The sequence below is a fragment of the Bidens hawaiensis genome, unplaced genomic scaffold (assembly GCF_021521415.1).
Source record: "Bidens hawaiensis isolate Kalapana, Puna unplaced genomic scaffold, B.hawaiensis_p1.1 tig00009541_1, whole genome shotgun sequence".
Classification (NCBI taxonomy): Eukaryota; Viridiplantae; Streptophyta; class Magnoliopsida; order Asterales; family Asteraceae; genus Bidens; species Bidens hawaiensis.
Genome location: NW_027491709.1, coordinates 122,555 through 139,990, shown reverse-complemented (window position 1 = coordinate 139,990; position 17,436 = coordinate 122,555). Strand labels below are relative to the sequence as shown.

Below are 17,436 nucleotides of genomic sequence, written 5' to 3'. Positions count from 1 at the left end.
CATTCAACCCATACTAGGTGTGTGCAAAAACCGATCTGAAACCGAAAAAACCAAAATATCCAAACCGAAACAAAAACCGACAATTTGGTTTTATGCATGTAATAAAAACCGAACATAACCGAATGCCTAAATTTTTATTTTAAGTAATTTATAAGAATTTAATAAATATGTAACTCAAATAATTTTTGAAAAATGTATAATAGTCTATTAGTTAACAATTAACAAAATTATTTACACCTATATTCATTACTTTTGTCAAAAAAAATTTAGCGTAAACTTTTCAAACTGAAATGGCAAAAACAAAACCGAACCAAAACCAAAACGAAAACCGAAAAACTGAAAAAAAAAAGTTGAAAGCGAACAATTTCAAAAAAATCTAAAAACCAAAGATTTGGTTTTCAGTTTGATATCTAAAACTGCACCGAATCACACCACGTACACCCTGCCCATGCCAACCAAACTAGTAAAGATTCTGGTCCGGGTTTAAAAACATTGTTAACATAATTCATTTTCAGTTCCACATGACTATTTGACCCGAACCCTATAGGCTATAACCATTACCCGACCCGGATTTCAACAACCAAGTCAAAGAATATAATAAATAAAAATCATGAGTTTGCAACATGGGTTTCCGGCAAACATTCTCTTCATCTATCCACTTCACTTTAGTGAAGTCCAATGCTGCATCTGAATTAATAATAATAGTACACCCAGATCCCAACAACCCTACTTCATATTCTTCATCTGCATCTTATAATATTCTTTAATAATAATAATAATTATTATTATAATGGCAAAAAAAAGATGTTTCAGTTTCATCAAGAGGTTCTTCATCTCAGAAACATGTCAAAACAAAGCAAAGGTATAATAATATTATTATCCAGAATCTTGAAACCACTTGTACATGATGCTGATATTGTTGTACTGTTAGGATAAGAAGAGAAGATGGTTGTTTGGGAAGCAGAAACTGAAGAGGTTGACTTCACAGTCAGTGCCTATAAAGAGACCAAATGAGATTAATCTTGTGGCTCAAGAAACTGATGTAAACAAACGAGTATTAAGTTGTGAAATTGGTGTTAAGGAAAATGGTGCAGCTGTCAAGATTCAAACTGCTTTTAGGGGATTTCTTGTAAGAAATTGTTGTGTTTTTGTTCATGTTAGACACTTGTTTGACTTTTTATGGTCAAATTACTAACTTTCAAGATCTGAAATGTTATAAATTTATATGAGTTTATACAAATTTTAAAAGCTAGTTATAATAAGTTGGATTTGGTGCTACTTTGGAAACAAGTTTGGCAAAGATCTATGAGGAAATGAATACAGAATTGGAAATTTAAAAGTTTGACCTGAAAGTCAAAGCATTTAGTAATGGTTTATAGTTCTTGTCTAGGGGTGACAATTTCCTAACATGACAGGAAAATGATAAGGTTTTGGGTTGACATATCTAGCATTCTAACCTGTTTAAAAGATGGGCCTGATACGGGTTGACTTGTTAAACTAAATAGGCCGTGTTAGGGTTGACCTGTTTAACGCGCTTAGTTAAACAGGTCAACCCGCCAACATATTTAATTAAACAAACCAACCCACTAACCTAGGGGTGTGCACGTAACCGAAAAAACCGAACGGAAACCGAAAAACCAATCCGAAAGGACCAAACCGAATTAGAAACCGGCGGTTCGGTTTTGAAATTTAGCAAAAACCGTGAAGAGGTAGGTCCCAGCAGAGCCCAATTGGACCCGCAAGATTCACCTTGAACAGGGACGTCTGCGCAACGACCAACTGCTCCCGCAGGACCCACCATGCTCAGAGAAAACCTTACGCGCAGTACGCCAGCTGTACCCGCAGGGAAAGCCTCCCAATGGTGAAGTACCCCGCTTGTTCCCGCAGTTGCGGATACAAGCCATCAGGGAAGGCTACCCGCACTGACAGCAAGGCTACACGCACAAGGCACTAGCTACTTCAGTAGTCACATGAAGGAATGAGCAAGGCGGGAATAATCCCGCCTAAATGAGCCAGTCCATATGCTTCTGGAAGATCTTTTGTACTATACCTACTAAGGTATGGGCAGAACAGACGATCTGACCAGAACAGCCCATGAACCAATCACAGGGTGACAGCTCACCGACAACAGTACGAGGAGGAGCACCCTCTAGTACTGTTTGTCACTATTAGCCGCTGCCTACTCACCAACCCTTACTATGGGACGTGCGCAGCCTACAGTTGGTGGAACAGTGCATAGCCGACAGTAAAGGAACAGTATACAGCCGACCTTGTTACTGTCGGCCGTAGTCTATCCACCAACCAGCATGGCCTGTGCATAGTCCACTGTTGGTAGAACAGGAATACTATTCAGCCGGCTGTACCTTCTAGGAAACCTACCTTCGGCTATAAATACTCCAACACCTTGGAATGGTAAGGAAATCATCTGATATCTCATTCTTATCTAGCAATCTCTTAATATACACTTATATTCAGAGCAATCTAGTCTGATTCTCATGTCGGAGGGTGGTCACAAGGAGGAACCCCCCCCCCCTTCTCAGTGACGAGCTTACGGTGTCTGTTTTGCAGGTCACCTGAAGAATAACCTTCTCTGCTGGACCTCATCCTCGTGGGAAACATTAATTAACCCCCAGATTATCCATAATCTGCCCCGGGTCACTTAGTGTTTCTTCATTGGCGCCATCCGTGCATAAAAGCTAGAACTAATCCTTAGTTTTTTCAAAATTTCTGAAGAAATGGTTAGCGTTACTCCGGTCCCAAGGCCAGTAAGCGACCAAGAAACCCCGGTAACCACAACCCCAGCAACTAGGGGGAACACCGGCGGTTATACAAATCTTACGAACACTACCCCGGTTACCCAAGCCGGGGCAAGTGCAGTAAATATTCCACTGGGGTTCACTGATGCCCAGTTGGAGAAACAAATGAAGGTCCCTCGCCAAACACTAGATCAAGTTAAGGCGTGGGCCGAAGCACGTCAGAAAGAGTTCCAAGCTGAGTTGGATGAACGCTTGCGTTCAGTTCAACAGGCTGACGAATTCGGCAGTACTCGCCAACATCTCAATATGAACAGTGAGTGCGAGTACTCAGACGATGAGCGGGAAGAATCCGATACCGACGCAAACCCTCGCCATAAGGCAAAAGGGAAGCGTAAGGAAACGGACTTCCAACCGACAAGGAATTTTGGAGAAACCTTTAAACCAACGAATGCGGAGAGAAACCCGCGTGACTTCTCCAAAACCTTTAGACCAACTGCTGCGAATGCAGGAAAGTCAAAGTTTGCAAGGGACATTGCGGAAGCAATCGCCCCGAGAAGTGCCAAGCAAATGTCCAACATCGGCACTTATGATGGTCTATCCGACCCAGACGACCACTTGAACAGATTCATTGCGGAGGCAACCGTCAGTAACTGGACGGAACCCACGTGGTGTTATATGTTCCAGATGACTCTGGTCGGAGCGGCCAGGGCATGGTTCGATCGTTTACCGGTCCACCACATCTATGATTGGGCGGACTTTCAAAACAAGTTCAGCCAACACTTCAGCCAACAAAGGAAATATACTGAAGAACAGTGGACGATCCTCAACTGCGTGAGAGAGGAGGATGAATCTTTGCTAGACTTCATCACTCGCTTCAACTCCAAAAAGCTAAGTCTGGGCAACATAAGTGAAGATCTTGTTCGCGCCGCTTTCATCCAGGGCGCCGAATACCCAGAGCTTATCCGCACATTGACGGGTAAGGACGGCATGCCATCCACATGGGATGCCATCATAACGGCGGCCAAGCGCTTTGCCGAGACGGAGAAGCAACTGGGAAGGGATCTTCCCCAGAGTACACACCTCTACACGCAAAGGACTAGAGAAAACAATGTTCGGATCGCCCGGCAGAACAAAAAGAGGAAGCTAGGTATTTGGCAGTCAAGGGTAAACTTTGACACCTCATCCAGCTCTCACCCCCTTGTTGGCGGAAGAGATAATACACACCCTTCAAACCGAAAACACCGTTGGACGCCACTCACTAAAAGCGTCACGGAGATATTTGCCACCGAAAAACTACCATGGCCGAAAGCTCCAATGATCCGGCAACGACCCAATGCGGATCAAAGCAAATCCTTTGACTTCCACGGGACAAAAGGTCATAGTACGGAGGAGTGTACATCCTTGAAGGATATTGTTGAAACATTCGTCAAGGATGGAAGACTTGCACACCTTGTGGCATCAATCAAGAAGGGAGGAAGGAATGATAACCGGTACAGAGGCAACGGACGAAATCCCGTTGACATCAGCATCAACATGGTTCATGGTAAGATCAGAGGAAGAAAAAGGCGAGCGACAGAACCATGCGCGTGGAAGGAAGCCGAGGTGCGCTTCCCGCGAGTGCCAGGAGGCCCCAGCAAAGAAGGCCCTATCGTCATCAAAAGCCAGCTGGGGCACTACATCACTTCTAGCACTCTTGCTGACAACGGCGCCTCGTCAACGGTGATGTACAGGCAGTTCTTCGACAAGCTAGATGACGAAGACAAGGAACGCCTGGAAACGATCTACGCCTCGATGGAAGGGTTCGACGGCAGCACAAACACCCCCCTGGGTATCCTATCTTTCCCCGTCACTCTTACGGACGGAAATCACTCACGCACAGAAGACGTGGATTTTGTCGTAATGAGGAAGCCACACCACACATACGACATTCTCTTCGGAAGAGACGGGATGGCAAGATTCAACCCCGTGGTATCTTCAGTCCACGGCATGATGGGATGGCCAACAGCTGAGGGTGTAGCGATGATCACCGGCATTCCCCAGGTATGCATCGCATCTGTCTCATCTAAACCCAAACCAAAGATGGCTAAACCAACCATCACCGAACCGGAAAGATGGGCCTTCAACGGCAAATACCCTGACCAGGCCGTTTCTATTGGCCCAACAGTTGTTGATCCCACACGCACCTTACTCAAGCGCTTATTACAGAAAAACGCTGACATCTTCGTGTGGACACCAGCTGACATGACTGGTGTACCCCGAAGTAAGGCAGAGCATAAGCTCAAATGCGATCCGACTGTTACGCCAATCGTACAAAAGCGCAGAGTAATGGGGCCAGAACAAACTAACGCGTGTAGAACCCAAGTCAAGGAACTCCTTGACGCAGGCATCGTACGCGTTAGTAGATATCAAACATGGGTTGCAAACCCCGTTATGGTACCAAAGAATAACAAACAATGGCGCATGTGCATAGATTTCAAGGACTTGAACAAAGCATGCCCCAAAGATTGTTATCCGTTACCCGAAATTGATCTTAAGGTGGATTCGTTAGCACCGTTTCGCCTTAAATGCTTCCTGGACGCGTATAAGGGGTACCATCAAATCCACATGGCCGTTGATGATCAGGACAAAACCGCTTTTCGGACGCCCGATGGCACATTTTGTTACCAAATGATGCCATTCGGACTTAAGAATGCCGGGTCCACATACCAACGCCTGATGGACAACCAGTTTCATGCCCAAATTGGGAGGAACTTGGAAGTCTACATGGATGACTTGGTCATCAAAAGCCTTGACGCAGAAGCGATGTTGAAAGATATCGAAGAAACTTTCAACACGCTCAGGAAGATAAACATGAAGCTCAACCCGAGCAAGTGTGCCTTTGGAATGGAAGAAGGGAAGTTCTTAGGGGTCATCGTCACTAAAGATGGCTTCAGAGCGAACCCTGAAAAGGTCGAAGCCATTATCAAAATGGAATCACCTACTACCATCAAACAGGCTCAGACACTGAATGGACGACTAGTCGCACTTAATCGCTTTTTGGCAAACCATGCGGATAAGTCGTTTCCTTTCGTGTCAACGTTGAGAAACTGTTTAAAGAAAACGCACTTCCGCTGGACACCAGAAGCGGAAGCAGCTTTTCAGGAGATTCGGTCACGCTTGATCGAACTCCCAACGCTCACAGCACCAAAAGCGGGAGAGGAGTTAATCCTATACCTTTCCGCAACAGATAGAGCAACCGGGGCAGTCCTGCTAGTAGAGCGAAAAGGCATCCAGATGCCAATCTATTATGTCAGCCGTATCCTAACAGACGTAGAAACCCGGTACTCTACCCTCGAAAAATTAGTCTTAGCACTTACACATGCTTCACGCAGGTTAAGACGATATTTCCAGGGTCACCCAATCACCATTCTCTCCAACTTCAAACTTGCAAACGTTCTAGGCAAACCCGAGTTATCGGGACGCCTAGCCAAATGGGCAATTGAGTTGGGGGAGTATGCGATAAAATATAAGCCAAGACCAGCCATAAAAGGCCAGGTTTTGGCCGACTTTATTGCAGAAGTGCCTGCATCGCGGGAAAAAGAGTGCCAGGAATCCAGCACTAGACATCAATGATGTCTGGCGACTCTACACTGATGGAGCAGCCAGTAACGAGAGTTCAGGCGCAGGGCTGAAACTAACCAACCCAGCAGGCCAAGAATACACTTACGCTATTCGACTGGATTTTCCAAGTACGAATAACGAAGCCGAGTATGAGGCATTCTTGGCTGGGCTGAGAATTGCGCGTAAGATGGGAGTGAAACACTTGGAAGCCCACGTGGATTCCATGTTAGTAGCCAACCAAATCAACGGGACGTACACGGCCGTGAATGACACAATGGCCCTGTACCTCGCACAAGCAAAAACCCTTATGCGAGGTTTCAACAACTGCAAAGTCATACACGTCAAGCGTAGTGAAAACAAATCTGCGGATGCGTTAAGCAAGCTTGCATCATTAGCCTTCACCCACTTGGGAAAGGACATCCGCATTGAACTCCTCGAGGCACCTTCGGTCCCGCACAAGGAAATTTGTGTCATCCAAACCGGCACAGAAACGTGGATGACACCAATAATAAAATACCTCGCGGCAGGTACACTACCAGAGTCAAAAACACAGGCAAGAAAACTACGCTGTAAAGCATTGAATTATCAACTCATCGATGACATCCTTTACAGACGTAACTTTCTTGGCCCACTCTTAAGATGCGTGGACAACCAAGATGCTGACTACCTCCTAAGGGAAGTACACGAAGACATATGTGGAATACATGCAGGTCCACGCGCTGTTGTAGCTAAGCTAAACAACGCGGGATACTTTTGGCCGGGGATGCATACGGATGCGCTGGCATACATCAGAAAATGCAGGTCTTGCCAGCTCTACGCACCCAACACGCACCGCCCGAAGAATGAACTTGTCCCAGTCACCTCTTCATGGCCATTTCAGAAGTGGGCCATCGATGTGACAGGCCCATTTCCTATAGCAGCAGGAAATGTTCAGTTCCTAGTGGTAGCCATCGACTACTTCACCAAGTGGATAGAAGCAAAACCCTTAGCCCAAACAACCGCGAAACATATCAAAAAATTTATTTGGGAATTTATTATTTGTCGTTTTGGACTTCCACAGAATTTGGTGAGCGATAACGGCACCAACTTTGCTGACAAGAAGCTACAACAGTGGCTGAAAGAACTTCAAATCACCCACACCTTTACCTCAGTGGCACACCCGCAAGGTAATGGTGAGGTGGAAAGAGCAAATAAGAGCATCGTCGAAGGCATAAAAAAAAGACTCTTGGAACACAGATCCGGCTGGGTGGACGAGCTTCCGCACGTCCTTTGGGCAAACAGAACGCTGAAGAAGGCCAGTACGGGAGAAACCCCGTTCAGTCTCACTTATGGCACTGAAGCTATGGTCCCGGTCGAAATTGGTTTACCCTCACCAAGGGTCTTGATTCAGCCAGAAGACAATGATGCGGAAAGACGGTTAGACCTTATGCTAACCGAGGAACGCAGAGACTTAGCCGCAGTGCGTGAAGAAAACTACAAGCGACAAATGCAAAAGTACTACAACACGCGGGTAAAACTCTGCAACTTCAATGTAGGAGACTACATACTGCGTAACAACGAGGCTTCGAACCAAGAACGCCCAGGAAAGCTGGCCCCGGTCTGGGAAGGGCCATACATTATCAAAGAAGTTCTGGGAAAGGGCGCATACCGGCTCGAAAGGCTCGATGGCACTCCCATCCCAAGAACATGGAATGGAGCTCAATTACGCAAATGTTATATGTAGATCAATTCCAAACTTGTAAATAAAAGGCCTAGAGCCACTTCTAATGGAAATGATTCTCCTTTCACAATGTGTTGATAGCCTTACCTTTATACTTATGAACTTCCCACACTGATGTGCCGGTATTCACCGCATAAATAGGGGAAGAAGTAAGTCGTTACGTGTGGAAGGCGGGAAAACCCGCATAAACACAACGGTAAAAATTTCAAGTTTTAAGGAAAACCTCCACGCAGGTCAGATGTAAGTAAAGTTTAGCTATCCTTGTAAGTGCAAGTGACGGTCTTACCCGCACAATCATGAACAAGGAGGCAAAACTTCAACCTATTATCTACCACGTCTAAAGGTTAACTTATTCTGAACACTTAGAAAATTTCAAAGGAAAAGATGAGGAAAACTTCCACGCAGGACAGATATAAGTAAAGTTAAGCCATCCTACTAAGTGTAAGTGACGGTCATACCCGCACAATCATGAAAGAGGAAGCGAAACAAACTTATAATTGGCCACGTTAAAAAGTTAACTTATCTAAGTACTAAAGAAATTGCTAAGTTAAATCAAAACATGCGTAAAATAAACAAGGCAAGGGATTAACACAATCTTTATTCCATCAAATTCAAATATTACAAAGATTGCTGGGTGCATACCCGCATACAAAAACAAAAATCTACGCTAATGGTGGAGAGGGATCTTCAGGATCATGCTTCAGGACCACTTCCACTTGGACCCGCACCATCAGTAGAGCGTGGCGGTTCAAGGAAAGCTTTAAGAATAGCTAGCCCATCATCAGCAGCAGCGACTTCGTTTACCTTCTCCACCACCGGATGCGGGAAAGCGGCATACTGATTCACTGCTTGGTCATAAACAGCTTCAGTATCCACATTATACAAAGGGAAGTTGGAAGGCGGGATGCCTTTCTCAACAAACCCTAGACCAAGCAGGAAGCCGGCCTTTTCCCCATCCTCGTGAGAAGCGTTGAAGGCTGTGCTCATAGCATCGTCATAAGACGTCTCCGTGAAGACCCGATGCACAACCTACAAAAAGGAAAATAAAAAATATACAAGTATCAAAACCTTTTCTATTTACAAAGAAAAGCGTAAAGACATGAAAAGCTTATCTGAGACAACGCTTCTCGAAGAAGCCATTCCTTGGCAACCAGAGCTTCTTGGAGGGCGGCTTGAGCTTGATTACAGGCGCGTTCGGCTTCACTTTTATTGAGGTTGGCAAGCAACACTTCCTTTGCAGCAGCCTCTTCGACGCCCTTTAGCTTCCGCTCAGTGTGGTCAAGCACGCCCCTCTGGTCCAGGATCTCTTGGAGCTTCTTCGCGTCCTCCATCGCCAAGGCATCATGAGCCTGTTGGAGCGCCTCTAATTTAGCTTTAAGTTCCTCATTCTCGAGGCGTAGAGGCTCAGCAACAGCTTCAGCCTTGGTGGCCCTTTCAGTCGCGTTCCTAGCAGTTTCCTTAGCTAGCCGAAGCTGTTCGTTAACAGCTTGGGCAGCCTTGGAACGGGCCTCGAGACGGGCCTTAACCTCAAATTCAAGGGCCTTGAACGCCTTCTCCTTCTCCGCAGCCGCGGCGGAGAGCCTCCTATTCTCCTCCCGGACAGCCCGCGCCTGAGCTACTTCTTGTATGCGAGCTGCTTTTAACTTGTCGTTTTCACGACAAAGCAGCTCGACGCGCGGCTGCATCCGGGCCAGGAGAACCCGAAGCTCATTGGTTAGCCTACCCTCCTGGTAGCTAGCCATGGCTTCCCCCAACGCACCACTGGGAGCTGCGTGACGAGCCCACTCCACGCACTCCACAGGTGTGCGAAGGGTTGTTCCTCGGCGGATGTTCCATCGTGGAACATACACTTCATTGGAATCCGACACTGCAAAAAACAAAAAGCAGTTAGGAAAAGATGATAAAAAAAAAAAAAAAACAAATAGGCCAAAAGAACCCTACGCACCTGTAGGGTCAATAACAGGCCGATAGCCGCCAAACCCATCACCTGAACCCAAGGGAAATCCGTCCAAGAGGTCAGGCAGATGGGAAGGAGGCAGAGGTTGGCGAGAAGCCCCATGCATACCTGAAGGATCGGCCGTCGTTGCCGATGACGGAGGAGGCATGGTGAAGGCCGCCGCGGCCGCCGCGGTCGCCGCTGCGGAATCCGCAGCAAAAGTAACCGCCGGCTCAGTGAAAGCTGTGGTAAAAATGGCACTGACAGCCGGCGGTGATGTCATCACAGCTGGAACAGTTGGCTCAATGGATTGAGCAACTGAACCAGCGGAAGCAGGCGCAGCCGCCTGGGTCGTCGCCTCAGGAAGGCTGACCAAGCCTACCGTCATGGGCGGAGGGGTACTCTTCCCTGCTCCACCCTGGAATGCGTCAACATCCACTTTGCACAAAGAAAAGTATTAAAGATGGAAAACTATGAAGTTAAAAATAAAGTTTGTACTTACGGGTTTTCTTGAGCCTGAAAGTGCGGACAGGCGGGGATGAACCCGATGGAGCCGGCCTCTTTGCGCCGCTCACCGTCGTCATCCGGGGCTCTCCGGAGGTGACAGTCGTCACAGCCTCCGGAGCAGTGGTCTTCTCACCACCGGGGTTCCCCGCCACCTCCTCGCTCTCGGCCTCTGAGTCTGACCGAGGTACCGGATCGACAGTGGAGGCCACCTTCTCCTTCCCCTTCCCGCCGGCGGCCTTCTTCTTCCGCACCAACGGAGGACCATCTGCGGATTCCTCATCAAAACATAAGATTAGAGGAATTCCAGCAGAGGTTTCAACATTGAGGGATCGAGGGTTGAATAGCGCCTTACCTAGCCGCCTGGCGCTCAGGATCTCGTGCCCTAGCGGGTAGACCTCCACGAACCGATCCGCCGTTTGTTCTAGGATGGGCAACTCGTTCTCATCTAGAGCACGAGTACCCATCCGAGCGGGACCGTCAGCCTCCCGCGGATACAGGAGCGACTGCAAGTCGTTCCCCTCTGAAATAAACAGGAAAGAAGTTAGAAGAGATTCTAAATCAACAAAAAGAAACAGAGCATACCGTAAGGAACAGAGTTCAAACCGTATTCGAGGACGATCGGGATCTTTCGCGCATCCGCATCCTTCCACACCCGGCTCATCCCGAGCATCACCATCCCGGACTCCGCAAACCGGTAAACCGGAGATTGGACCCGGGATATCTTCGAGAACCATTCCGCCTCCTGGTAGTTGGAGGCGTGAAGGCTTGGGAGAGCTTGCCCATTCTTAAATTTCATGGCAAGGGGGATGGCGCGAGCAGAGAGGTAGAAGAACTCCCTCTTCCACGAACGAAGACTGCGCTCGGTTGCGCAAATCTTCAAACCCTTGATTCGGGTTATCAGGGTATACCACCCCTGGATGCACCTCCAAGTGTAAAAGGTCATCAGGCGGTCGACAAAGGGCTCAATGCCCAGAATCCGGCACACCCACTCGAAGTGGCGAATCTTCGCGATCGCCATTGGGTGCACCTCGGTCAGGTGTACACCGTGCCTCTCTAGGACACGGTACACAAACTTTGTCAACGGGAATCTAAGATTCCCATAAACAAAGAATGCAGCATATACCCCGATCTTGCCTCTGGGGGCATCATACACCGTCTGATGGGGTTCAGGAAACTCATGCTCGAGAGACTCGAGCATGAACTTCCTGACGATGTACTGGTACAGATCGACAGGCAGAGCACACTGGCACTCGCCAGCAGTACTCTTGTCATCGGTGAACACCCCAGCCTCCTGGGCTGTAGCTTCGAGATCGTGAGAAGACATCTTGCAGATGAAAGAAGAAAACGATTTCGAGAGAATGCTCGACTGAAAAGTTGAGTATTCGCCGGAAATCGCTTTGAAGATGAAGAGAAAAGTGAAAGTGTGGATTACAAAGAACTCTCTCCCCCTTTATATACTAATCGCAATTAATGCGATGAAATTAATGCGGAAGAGAGAGAAATCGAAGGTGCAATGAAACTATGACACGTGGCAAAAAGCAAGCTGGCAACAGCTGTTGAAAGGACGCGTATCATTAATTTCGCGGCCACGCGCCCGAAAAGTCGCGCCCACGCGCCTGAAAAAGCGTCTGGAATGACCATGTACTGTCACGTCACCATAACTTCCTGCACGTCCTGACACAGTCAGAATAAACCGTCGCACGACGTTTCAGAGGTTTGGACTGTTCTTATCCTTTCACCAACTCTTCGAATTTCAAAAAATTCAAAAAAGATTCAAAAGTAGGCGGGAAAATACCCCTTACCTTGGCAACCAAGTAACTGTAAGACAGGTGCGGGTACAGTGTTAAGGCAAAACCTTTCACATACTTAACACCCGCAGGGAATTGACGCCAGGAATACCTTGGAAGTAAAGTAACCGTAAGACGAGTGCGGGTACAGTGTCAAGGCAAAACCCTTCACATACTTAGCACTCTGCAAGGAATTCAAACCAAGAAGGATCTTCTGGGCCATGCTTGCGGAAACGGGAATAACATCCCCGCATGAACGGGAACGTCGAGAACTATATTGTCTGAAACTCCAAGATGGAATTGGTGGTTTTAGCATAATTGATCACTATGTTGAAAACTAACAAAACCCCATGGAGAATCCACACAAGTGGGACTCAACGCTCCTGACTTGCGAGGAGGTTACAAACCTACCCGCTTCATACCCAAAGATCAAGCAGAAAAGTCGGGAATTTCTGCGTGACATCAGGAAAACCGCGGGAAGAATCCCCACGGAAAACCTTAAAACTAAAAACTGTTTTCAAAACCCCTTGCTAGTCCAAAAGTTCACCTCACTTATTATTAATTCATGAGAAGAACATTGGACTGGGGGGACTTGAAGAGGTAGGTCCCAGCAGAGCCCAGTTGGACCCGCAAGACTCACCTTGAACAAGGACGTCTGCGCAACGACCAACTGCTCCCGCAGGACCCACCATGCTCAGAGAAAACCTTACGCGCAGTACGCCAGCTGTACCCGCAGGGAAAGCCTCCCAATGGTGAAGTACCCCGCTTGTTCCCGCAGTTGCGGATACAAGCCATCAGGGAAGGCTACCCGCACTGACAGCAAGGCTACACGCACAAGGCACTAGCTACTTCAGTAGTCACATGAAGGAATGAGCAAGGCGGGAATAATCCCGCCTAAATGAGCCAGTCCATATGCTTCTGGAAGATCTTTTGTACTATACCTACTAAGGTATGGGCAGAACAGACGATCTGACCAGAACAGCCCATGAACCAATCACAGGGTGACAGCTCACCGACAACAGTACGAGGAGGAGCACCCTCTAGTACTGTTTGTCACTATTAGCCGCTGCCTACTCACCAACCCTTACTATGGGACGTGCGCAGCCTACAGTTGGTGGAACAGTGCATAGCCGACAGTAAAGGAACAGTATACAGCCGACCTTGTTACTGTCGGCCGTAGTCTATCCACCAACCAGCATGGCCTGTGCATAGTCCACTGTTGGTAGAACAGGAATACTATTCAGCCGGCTGTACCTTCTAGGAAACCTACCTTCGGCTATAAATACTCCAACACCTTGGAATGGTAAGGACATCATCTGATATCTCATTCTTATCTAGCAATCTCTTAATATACACTTATATTCAGAGCAATCTAGTCTGATTCTCACGCCGGAGGGTGGTCACAAGGAGGAACCCCCCCTTCTCAGTGACGAGATTACGGTGTCTGTTTTGCAGGTCACCTGAAGAATAACCTTCTCTGCTGGACCTCATCCTCGTGGGAAACATTACTTAACCCCCAGATTATCCATAATCTGCCCCGGGTCACTTAGTGTTTCTTCAAACCAAAATATTGGTTTTGGTTTGGTTTTGTGTTTTGTTATGAAGCGAAAAAACTGAATCGAACTGAAATAACCAAAAAACCATAATAATTGAATCCCTCGATGACTATTTGGTTAGTTTTTTAACATATGGTTAATAACTATTATGGTTGGTTTCTATATACAGTTAATAACTAATAATATTGGTACCTTTAGTTTTGATTTTGAGTGTATTTTCCATTAGATTTTAATATTTTAGATCAAAATATTTAATATTCTATTAATAATTAACTTAAAGGGAAGAAAATATTAGGCCTAATTTCAATATCTTGGGTAATTTTTTTTTGTACAAACTTTTTGGCCCGATTAGCAAAACCCAAAAAACCGCATCCAAACCAAACCGAACCCAAAAACCAAAAAAACCGAAACCAGACAGTTTTAAAAAATCAAAAACCGAAAGTTTTCGGTTCGCTTTTAGCCCAAAATCGCACCGAACCGCACCACGCACACCCCTACATTAACCTGTTTAACCCGGTTTCCTTACAATCCTTCAACCTGATTAACGGGTTTATGAATTGATTATTACTCACCAACCCGTTTGATATGTTTAGATAAATGTGTTGTGTTCAGGTTACATGACTTTAAGTGTGTTCAGGTTAAGTTAAGGTTGATATTTTTGACACGAATAAAAGTACGGGTTGTGTCCGGGTTCAACATTTCCACTCGCCAACCGGACAATATTGACACGCTTATAATCTTGACTGATGTTGCAGGCAAGGAAGGCTTTAAGGGCATTAAAGGGACTAGTGAAGCTACAAGCTATCATTCGTGGACACTTAGTTAGACAGCAGGCAGTCACGACTCTAATGCGGTTACAGTCGGTTGTAAATATTCAGTCACAAGCATGTGCTAAGAGAGTCCAGGTTGCAGACTGCAGTTTCCATAATAGTTATCAAGAAATTAGAGGAAAAGATATAAAGGTTGGTTGATATCCGCTTGAACAGTTAAATTTTTAGTTATTATGTTTTTGTAGTTATTAACGATTAATAAGTGTGCAAAAATGTATAGATCGATATGAACAGTCAGAGGCGGTGGGATGGAAGTATTTTAACAAGGGAAGAGGAGGAAGCTATGCTGTGCAGTAAAAGAGAAGCGGCTTTGAAGAGAGAAAGGATTAAAGAGTATGCATTTAACCACAGAGTAAGTGTATGATTTGTGTTTATGATTTAAAGTTTTGACTTTTGAGTTGAAACATTAGATTTTAAAACTAACGATTGGTTTTATATTGATTTGAAATTGTGTTATGAGGATTCGTGGTGACGTTGAAGATTACGGAAGATTGCTTATGTTTAAAATAGTTCGTTATAATCAGGACGAAAACCGTTTTATAAATGAATCAGTTTGACTAATAGGTTTGACCTCAAAAGTCAAACTTTAAAATTTGTTCTGATTTTCCTTGAAATTCTGCTATAGTGGTTTATGTATGCATAAAACCAAACAAAAGATTGCAAGTCTTGAAAATCTTCTGAAGTAAAAACTTTACGTTTAGAATTGATATTTGAATCAGTTTGATCTTAAAAGTCGAAACTTTTAAGATTGGTATGATTTCTTTTAAAAATTTTGTTATAAGTTATAAAGAAACACGGCTACATCAAACTTAACAAAATTTCTACATAAACTTCTGTTATAACTGAGAGGAAATCCAATTAACGTGTGAAATAACTCGACTAATCAATTTGACATCAAAAGTCAAACATTAAATATTAATATGATTTTTCTAAATTCTTGTTTCTTTTCCTCAGATGTCATCAGAATCCGAACAAAGCAAAGTAAACATGAAATGGAGATACTGGTTAGAACATTGGGTGGACACGCAGTTAGCCAAACGAGAAGATCTTCAAAATATACCGAAAAAAGAAGACTTCGAAAGTCAAAAAGTCAAACTAAGAAATCTCAAGTTAACCGACCCCCCAAACTATCATCCAAGAACCCCCCGTCACAGAAAGCAACGTTCCATTGGAGAAGAACATTTGGGTTCAGGTTCACCCATGTTCCCCACTTACATGGCTGCAACCGAGTCTGCACGGGCCAGAGCCCGATCATTGAGCTCACCACGGTTAAGACCAATAAGTGTTGACACTTGGTCTGCAAGTAACTCTCCATATAAGCATAAGTTGTTGTCTCCTATATCGTCTATGAATAGTGATGCTAGTGGTAGTCGGATTTGGAATGCTAATGCACGTGCAGGGCTTTCTCAAAGGTCACCGAGCCTAAGAGGGGGCTCGGGTCATGTGAAACCGAGCCGAACGACTAAAAATCTCAGCTTTAGTTCAGAATCTGCGGTACCAAACTGGGATCAGATTGGTCATTTCAGATGATAGATTGTACCAGGTAATTTATAAACCATAATTTTCTTTTTTTGTTGTTGTACTTGTTAGTGAACCGAGTGCTTGGAGGTGCGAGTAGACCAAGTCAAACTTCATACCGGTGTCGGGTTTATTTATTTGTTGTATTCGTTATAATTTTGAATTAAATTCATCATAATTATATTGATAGTATTGTTGCTTCGGTTGCTAATGTCAAGTTTATCTAAGAGCTTTAACTCTTGAGCTATTATTTCAACACATTGTTATTTTGCGCGTAGAAGCTCTATTCGTTAACAATCCCCGTCTCTTGGTTATGAAAAATGTACAATATTTTTGTATCATTTTGGGTTGAAGCATATTTATGATACTCACTTTGAATACATCATACATGATACATGATTCCCAAAATATACTATGATCTATCTAAAATGAGTACTAGTTTATTTTGAAAGTAATATACACCACACATGTTGCATAAGCTAAGCTTGAAGGTCATGGTTCAATCGCTATATGCGCTTGTCGTCATACCTATCGGCCGTGACCTTTGATTAATGTCGCCATGCCGGTGTACCTTTATCATGACTTAATCATAGGTCACAACCATAACTTGGCATCACTTATAAGTTGTAACATATCTTCAAAAAAAAGGAAGAGAATACCATACTTATATAGTAATTTATGTTAAAAATATAGAAAAATAATTCTAAGGTAGTTTAAACATAAAAAAGCCTTTCAATAGATGTCACATCATCAATTTGCGAGTTATAAAAGGTTAAATACATATAATATCAAAATTAAAGATTTGATATATTAAAAACAAGTTTAAGCCTAATGTGTACGGTAACACTTACCATTCATTGTGCAATCAAACTATAAAACTATACGTTTACAAAATCAACATAATCAAATTTTATTGATTACCCAATTTACAACCATGATTTTAACTTGACTTGTCTCATAAACTCGTACTTGATAAAAGTTGATTTGTAAAACTTTCTACGCCTTGTACACGCTACAACCTAATTATTTATACATACCAGCTAAATGATAAAAAAAAACATTAACAAATTACCACTAGAACTAGGTGTGCAAATGAGCCATGCCACTTGTGAGTTATTCGAGATTGACTCGCTAAAGCTCAAATCCGAGTTTAGACGAGCTCGACTGCTCGAGCCTAAAAAGAACTTGTTTAATAACGAGCCCTAGCCTGGGCTTCAATTTTCGAG

The 17,436-nt window shown here is 44.8% G+C and overlaps 1 protein-coding gene across 1 annotated transcript; it reads left to right on the top strand.

Annotated features, from left to right (window-relative positions):
* Positions 1-653: 653 nt before the first annotated feature.
* LOC143532738 (protein IQ-DOMAIN 11-like) lies at positions 654-16,422 on the top strand. The gene is made up of 5 exons (XM_077027702.1): positions 654-862; positions 932-1,129; positions 14,618-14,824; positions 14,913-15,044; positions 15,647-16,422. Exons 1-5 carry the CDS (start codon positions 791-793, stop codon positions 16,220-16,222), a joined length of 1,185 nt encoding a protein of 394 aa, XP_076883817.1. The 5' UTR covers positions 654-790; the 3' UTR covers positions 16,223-16,422.
* Positions 16,423-17,436: the final 1,014 nt, after the last annotated feature.

Coding starts and splice junctions, on each gene's coding strand:
- LOC143532738 (XM_077027702.1), top strand. CDS start 791: ATGGCAAAAAAAAGATGTTTCAGTTTCATCAAGAGGTTCTTCATCTCA. Junction 14,825..14,912: donor TTAGAGGAAAAGATATAAAG/GTTGGTTGATAT, acceptor AAAAATGTATAG/ATCGATATGAACAGTCAGAG. Junction 15,045..15,646: donor AGTATGCATTTAACCACAGA/GTAAGTGTATGA, acceptor TCTTTTCCTCAG/ATGTCATCAGAATCCGAACA.